The 8,205-nt window shown below is 40.8% G+C and overlaps 1 protein-coding gene across 1 annotated transcript in view; it reads right to left on the reverse strand.

Annotated features, from left to right (window-relative positions):
- Positions 1–7,148, reverse strand: part of LOC112074583 (fibrillin-2-like) — a 16,189-nt gene extending 9,041 nt beyond the window's left edge. The window contains exons 1-4 of the mRNA XM_070440588.1: positions 7,109–7,148; positions 5,992–6,129; positions 3,746–3,796; positions 2,014–2,139 (exon numbers count right to left, since the gene is read on the reverse strand). Coding sequence (XP_070296689.1) covers positions 2,014–2,139; positions 3,746–3,796; positions 5,992–6,129; positions 7,109–7,148 — 355 coding nt within the window. The remainder of the gene's footprint in view (positions 1–2,013; positions 2,140–3,745; positions 3,797–5,991; positions 6,130–7,108) is intronic.
- Positions 7,149–8,205: the final 1,057 nt, after the last annotated feature.

Below are 8,205 nucleotides of genomic sequence, written 5' to 3' on the forward strand. Positions count from 1 at the left end.
CAATTATCTATAAACCATTTTAACAATGGGTACCAATTTAACATGTAAAGGGATTCTTTAATGAAAGTGTTACCTAATGTAAAGGATTCTTATGTAAAGTTCTGTACCTTAATGTAAAGGATTCTTTAATGTAAGGTACCTTATGTATAATGGTACCTTCTCGAAAGTGGATACTTAATTTAAAAAGTTACCTTAATGTTAAAGTGTACCTTAATGTAAAATGTACCTTAATGTAAAGATCTTAGTGTAACTTGTACTTATGAAAGTGTACCTTCATTGTAAAGTGTTACCTTCATGTAAAGTGTTAAACGCTTCATGTAAGTGTTACCTTCATGTAAAGTGTTAACAACTTTAATGTAAAGGTACCTTAATGTAAGTGTTCCTTATGTAAAGTGTACCTAATGTAAAGTTAGATTAAGGTACCCTTTACATTAAGGAATCCTTTACATTAAGGTACTGTTACAGGCTTTGATATTTCCATTTATGTTTTGAGGTCAGACTTGTCTGGTAGGAATATCCACCAGAGTTGTTGCCAGAGAATTTGATTTGATAATTTCTCTACCATAAAAAAAGTTGGTTTMGAAAATTTGTCAGTACGTCCAACGGGCTTCACAACCACAGACCACGTGTATGGCGTCATGTGGGCGAGCAGTTTGCTGATGTCAACGTTGTAAACAGAGTGCCCCATGGTGGAGGTGGGGTTATGGTATAAGCTACGGACAATGAACACAATTGCATTTTAGATATGGCAATTTGAATGCACAGAGATATCGTGACGAGATCCTGAGGCCCATTGTTGTGCCATTCATCCGCCGCTCATGTTTCAGCATGATAATGCAGGGCCCCATGTCGCAAGGATCTGTACACAATTCCTGGAAGCTGAAAATGTCCCATTTCTTCCATGATCTGCATACTCACCCATTGAGCATTTTTGGGATCCTCTGGATCGAGGTATATGACAGCTTGATCCAGTTCCTGACATCATCCAGCAACTTCGCACAGCCATTGAAGAGGAGTGGGACAACATTCCACAGACCACAGTCAACAGCCTGATCAACTCTACTGTATGTGAAGGAGACGTGTCGCGCTGCATGACGGCCAAATCAAACAAAGAGTGAACGAGTGTGTACACGCTGGAATTAGAATGCACTGGAGGGAATGACAGCGAACAGACGGGCCGCAAGCGCCAACGCCGTCAAAAGCGGGACGCAATGCTCGTTTGCGTTTCGTTTGATTTGGCCTTCAGGCAAATGGTGGTCACACCAGACACTGACTGGATTTCTGATCCACGTCCCTACTTTTTTTTTTTAAGGTATCTGTGACCAGCAGATGCATATCTGTATTCCCAGTCATGTGAAATCCATAGATTAGGGCCTAATGAATTTATTTCAATTGACTGMTKTCCTTAAATGAACTGTATCTCAGTAAAATCTTTGAAATTGTTGCATGTTGTATTTATATTTTTGTTCAGTATAGGTATTATATGGTCTATTTTCTTAGCAGACTTTATTTAGAGAAAACGGTCAATTCCCTGGAGTTTCTTTCATTAACCAATACAGATAACACAACACAAGCAACTTACTGAACAACCCTCCTCTAGGGCTTCAAACAACAATTCTCAGTCACCTCCTTGGCCAAAGAGTTACACATTGCAAAAATGTGAGAAATAAACAGAGGGGAGGTTTCCGGGACAACGATTTGACCTAACCCTGGGCTTAAAAGCATGCTCAATGGAGAATTTCCATTGAAATAGCTCTTCGGTCCAGGACTAGGTTTAATGTGTTGTCTTGGACACTGGCCAAGAGAATATTTCAACTCATTGGATCACTGTGTCTGTTAAGGTTGCAGAACTCCAATCATTTCCTAAAATCCTTTTTTAAATGTTATATCTCAGTTGAAGAAGTCCAGGTTGGAAGATTCCCTCACAGCTTATTCCAGAAATACTCCAAACAGGATTTCGGGAAAAACAGGGAAATTTGKGGATTTTGCAACCTTAGTGTCTTGTCCACTCACCCACACACACTCGGCCACTGGAGTCCAGTGTGAGAACGTCAGGACACTGGCACTTGAAGGAGCCCTTGGTGTTTACACAGTACCCATTGGGACACACACCTGGGAAGACCACGCACTCGTTCACATCTACGGCAAGCAGAGAGAGACAAAAGGTGCAGAGGTGAAATCTTTATTTATTTTCACAAGGCATTTGCTACCATTATAGTATACACTCATAGAAAAAAGGGTTCCAAAAGGTTACTTTGGCTTCCCCCATAGGATAATCCTTTTTGGTTCCAGGTAGAACCCTCTGTGGAAAAGGTTTTATATGGAACCCAAAAGGGTTCTACCTGGAACCAAAAGAGTTCTTCAAAGTGTTTTATGGGGACAGCCGAAGAACCCTTTTAGGTTCTAGATAGCACCTTTCAGCAATGGGCTCTATTTGATTCTATTCAATCAAAACTGTTACTGGGGAAACTCCCTACACTATCAGATGGTGTCTGTCAATATGAAAACATTCCTATCCCAATAACTGATTTTCATTTAAATTGTTTTAAGCACTGAATGACTCTGATGTTTAACATTTGTGTCTGTATTTCTCTATTGTGGCTTATAGCACATGATTTGTTTATCAAAATGCTATATGTAACCTTTATTTAACTAGGCAAGTCAGTTAAGAACAAACCCGGACGACGCTGGGCCAATTGTGCGCCGCCCTATGGGACTCCCAATCACGGCCGGATGTGATACAGCCTGGATTCGAACCAGGGACTGTAGTGACGCCTCTTGCACGGAGATACAGTGCCTTTGACCGCTACATGGGAAAGTTATGCTGCTTTGAAAGTTGATAAACATGTTATCCCACTTGAAAGACAAGTAGGAGTAAATGCCCTTTGAAAGATTTTAATGAGAATTTCACACTTCCTAGAGAGCTCTTCTTTGTTTACACCAATTCAGCATAGTTCACACCCTCTTAAGCCTTAGCTTAMGTAGTCTCTATACTTAAACAGAGCTAAATTCAGGGCAGCAATGTTTTTGAGAGCTGTAGCGACCTTTTTGCAGTTGTCCAAAGCTACATTTTTCCGGAAATCCCAGGCAGCAAGGATTTGGGAATTCCCATTCTGTTACAGACTGAAGCCTATGACATGACAGACCAATCAGGACTCATCGGCATGCACCATTATCTCAGCCAATCATGACTAGCCAGGAAGGATGCTCCCTTTCTCCCTGTGTAGCTCAATGGTTTCTCCTTGGCTTAAACTAGGCTTGTAATTTAACATGTTTATTCATATTATCGGATTCCATACAAGTTTATAAGTAAGGCACATGAAAGTTCCAATAGCCCCAATCCCACAGCTGTGGAGAGGGCCACTTATCGATGGGTCAGAGTCAATGAAGAGAAGAAATTAGGGCTCTTTTAAGTGACATGCTAAATTACCTTAAGACCTTATCTCCTTTTGACCTTATCTCCTATGACCTTAAGACCTTATCTCCTATGACGTTAAGACCTTATATCCTATGACCTTAAGACCTTATCTCCTATGACCTTTTACAGACACAGTATATTTTACATTAGTTATCTTTTGTTTGTTTTTAGTCCCAGCCTTCAGCTACCCTTAACCCCTCCCATCTATCTCTGAAGACCGTGGGGAACCTTGCAACTTATTCCACCCTTTGTCATTGGCAGAGACACCTAGCAACGGTTATGGGTTTTGTACACTGAAAAACAGCTGATGCTTGAAGTTGGACTTACCTTCACATTTGACTCCTCGTGGCCTGGCGTAGCCCCTTGAACAGATGGGATCTGCAAAAGGTCGGAATGTCGTTGTGGATGGGAATGTTACGAATCATGGATTTTGTTGCCAAAGGTGACACTTTATGGGGACTCTGAGAACATATTTCACAGTGGAAGCTAGCAAACACAGTATGCATCTCAAATGACACCCTATTCCCTGTGTAGTGCACTTCATAGGGAATAGGGTGCCATAGTATGCAACCATATTAAAGGACTACTGGAACCCTGTTCAGGTCAAAATGACGACAAACAGAATTGGAATACCAGTAGGCTTAATACAGGGGAGAGAGCCTCACAGTGTAACACATGCAAGTGATTATAAGGTGCAGGTCAGGGCTAAGGAGAGGAATATTATATATTTGGCTTTTATATCTTATCCTCACTGACAGAATTATGAAGCTAAGTTAAGCACTGAGATTTACAAAGCGCTAAATTAGCTGTAAATGGCCCAAACGGCCCAAATCAAGGCATGTGTGGTATAGCACAAGCAAAACATCATCATTGGGTAGGGTTTTGTCTTACACTGATGAAAAACCACACGATTTTAAATAAAGCTTTTTGTGGCTTGGATTCTCATTATACTAACTGCTGGCAAATGCATTATGGGTAGATTGTGTGGCCAGAAAAAAAAGGAAAACATAACTTGGTTGTGTCGCAAATGGCAACCTATTTTCTATATAGTACACTACTTTGTCCAGGGCCCATAAGGTGTCATTTGGGACGCAGGCGGTGAAAGCTTAAACTGTAAAGGTTGTTTCAGTGAGGGAAATGATACGAGCAGAGAGTTGTGCTGGASCATGCACTGCACTGGGCATTGTGTCAGACCACATGAAAGAAAAACATGGCAGGTTTTTGTAGTTCTATTTACTACTGCTGTCATGGGGAAACCATTCCATTAAAGATCTAAAAAGGACTGCTAACCCCAGTTTACTTTAGACACAGAGTCAGGTCCAAGGCCATGTCACCCATAACAACATATTCAAATGTTTAGCCAATGGTTCCTGTGGCCCTTCATGTGTTACAGTTCAGTAGTATACCTACTTATAGTRCGASCTACAGATACAGAAATCCCCAGCACAAACCAGGTCGACCTTGTCATTTGCTATTTTCCTCTTAACTGGCCGTAAACAATACCAGTGTTTATTAATTAATGATGCAAATACCAGACCAAATGAACATGATAAAGTTACTGTTAAAACAGTTTTAKATGTAAAGTCTCCTGTTTAGGGGACCTGCGTGGTTCTTGTACCGGTTCTGACTGACAGACAGTTTAGCTCCTAAATCGATCTGTGGACACTGTAAWTGAAATGGCTTRCATTGAGCGGTAGCCTTGGTTCTCAMGGACACAGGAGTGTGACGTGGGATGTGAAATCTGACTCTACTTGAAGCTTGGATGTTCCTCCTACCATTTAATACGCTCTTCCAACTCCTGGCTGAATAGGGAACCCTGAACACTACTTACAAAGCACATGCCTGGAATCYTGACATCGTAGCTCAGCAGGAGAGAATGGTTTCATCACTAACACATTCAGAGATCGATTTATAGCGAAATGTATCAAAGTAATGTAAAATAATTAATAGATTTGAAACAAATAAAAAAACACTTTCTGATTGTCATAGACGGACAAGATTAACATGAGACGAAAGGCGATTTCGTAAAACACGTCCAGGAAGCCACGCTAGAGCTCTATGATGTTCACAGCGGTTGGAGCCAGACGTTTTGATCGAGAGATACAGTACCATTAGAAAATATTTTCTCTAACACTAAACATACAAATATGTATTTAAAAAATATATAAGGATAATACAGCATTACTACTGTGTCCTCAAAAATTACTACACCTCAGCAATTTATTTAAAAAGATTACCAGAAAGGTGAGATTTTAACCATTCTTGGAGTATACAGCATTACTAAATCAAATCAAATCAAACAAGTTATTGTTTATGACCCCCTCATGTTAAATAATTACTTTGGGGGATTACGTAGATTACATTTTAGATTACATTAAGTTACATTTAAATGGTAAAAAAATATATAATAATTACTGCATCCATATTAGGAAGTCGGCATTGGTCAAACAAAACTCCATCAGACAACTTCCTAATATGGATGCCATACTGCATAGAAAGAGGTTACCCATGACCAGAGCTGAGAACCACTGATCATTGTCTATGGGGTAGCTGGAGGTATGTGTGTGACTTACCTMTCTCACACTGCTCACAGGGACTTCCCCAGGCAGCGCCCAGGGTGGCACAGCACTCTGACTTGAGGGTGCCGCCGTTGATGTTGACCTCGCAGCGGCCATCTTGGGTATTCAGCCAACAGGTCCCTTTCAGGCTGTCTATGATTAAAATGACCGTTTTTTAGGGTGGTGGTGGACTAGAGAACCAGAGGTAAAAGGAGGAAGTGTTTTTGTTCATATTGTACACATTGACAGCTAAGTGCTGAATTGCAGTGCACAGTTACATAACTTAGCCTAAATAAAAACAAAATTGAAGAACGGGGTACATGCAGTGTGTATATTTATAGAGACATTTATAGGTGGCATTTAGGTTTAACTGCATTTTACACTTTAGAAATTGAATTGAACATTGCATTTCAGCTGTAAATGGCCTTTTTCAAAACCATTCTCCATTCAATTTCTACATAGACAGGAATTATTCATTCCATTGACTTGAAAGAGGTTGATTTCTCTTCAATTTCAAAATACATTGACGGTCGTTTGATATACACAGAAAGACCATCTCATCTACTGTGTTGACAGTGGATGTGTTTAGACCAGAAGTCCCCGCGAGAATAGTAAAACGAACACAAATTTGACCAGCTGGGGACATTTTGTTAGTCCCAACAGAGTCAAACGTTATTTCTAGGGTGTTTAGGGTTAAGGTTAGAATTGGGTTTAGGGTTAGGGTTAAGAGTTAGGTTTAGGAGCTAGGTTTAGGGTTCGGAGCTAGGTTTAGGGTTAGGAGCTAGGTCTAGGGTTAAGGGTTAAGGTTAGGGGTTAGGAAAAATAGGATTCTGAATGGAACTGAATTGTGTGTCCCCACAAAGTTAGTTTTACAAGACTGTGTGTATGTGTAGTTGTGTTGTCAGTGTGTTTGTGTGGTGTGTGTGTGTGTGTGTGTGTGTGTGTGTGTGTTGTGGTGGTGTTGTGTGTGTGTGTGTGTGTGTGTGTGTGTGTGTGTGTGTGTGTGTGTGTGGTGTGTGTGTGTGTTGTGTGTGTGTGTGTTGTGTGTGTAGTTTCCACTGCAGATGAGTCCTGTGTGTCCAGCTTGCTCCCAGGGGAGCACTCGCAGGCAAAGGAGCCGGCTGGTTCCTACACTGTCCGTTGAACAGGGGCTGTTTTTCAAACTCATTCATTACAAACACGAGGGGGAAGAGTTAGATGGAAATCCTTTCATTTCATTTACAAGGAAGAAGAGTTAGAGGGGAACACATTTCACAAACATTTACTATGGTGGAAGTATTAGGAGAAGGACACATTTCACAACATCTACATGGGGGAAGTGTTAGAAGGGGGACACATTTCACAACATTTACATGGGGGAAGAGTTTAAGAGGGGGCGACACATTTCACAACATTTACATGGTGGAAGAGTTAGAGAGGGAACATTTCACAACATTACATGGTGGAAGAGTTAAGAGGACACATTCAGCCTACATTTACATTGGGGCAAGAGTTAGAGAAAGACGACATTCACAACATCTACATGGGGGAAGAGTTAGAGGGGGACACATTTCACAACATTTACATGGTGGAAGAGTTAGAGAAGGACACATTTTACAAAATGTACGTGGGGGAAGAGTTAGAGAGGGACACATTTCACAACATGTACATGGGGAAGAGTTAGAGGGGGACACCTTTTCACTACATTTACAATAAGGGGGAAGAGTTAAAAGGTGACACCTTGAACAAAACTACCTCTCAAAACAGTGGGAATAGTTAGAATGTGACACCTTTAAGTACATTTACAAGCAGGTTCTGATTGTGGATGTGTCCCAATAATCTAGTTCTAGATAGCTTTCTTTCTCTTTTCACTCCGTCACAACTGATCTTAAAGGATTTGCTACTGCATGCGCAGTATACCAGTTCTTGAAAGCCAGTAAGTTCTTTATAATTCAATGATCAGATATCATGATAGAAGATGACAAGAATGAGACAATGGGGCAAAGATTTTGGCGAAAGATAGCTACAATCCTCTTGGTAACCTGATTACAACACGGGGAAGATATAAAAAAAGGGACACACTACGAAGAGGAAAAGCCAGCCCAAAATAATGACTGCTTTTAAGTAGGGCTGGGAATTGCCAGGGACCTCCCGATACTTAGGTGCCGATACGATATGCAATAGATACTTTATTGGGTTTCGATGTCCAAAACATATTGCTCACCATATGTCTTCTTTTTTTTTACTACA

Source organism: Salvelinus sp. IW2-2015, unplaced genomic scaffold, assembly GCF_002910315.2.
Source record: "Salvelinus sp. IW2-2015 unplaced genomic scaffold, ASM291031v2 Un_scaffold2698, whole genome shotgun sequence".
NCBI lineage: Eukaryota > Metazoa > Chordata > Actinopteri > Salmoniformes > Salmonidae > Salvelinus > Salvelinus sp. IW2-2015.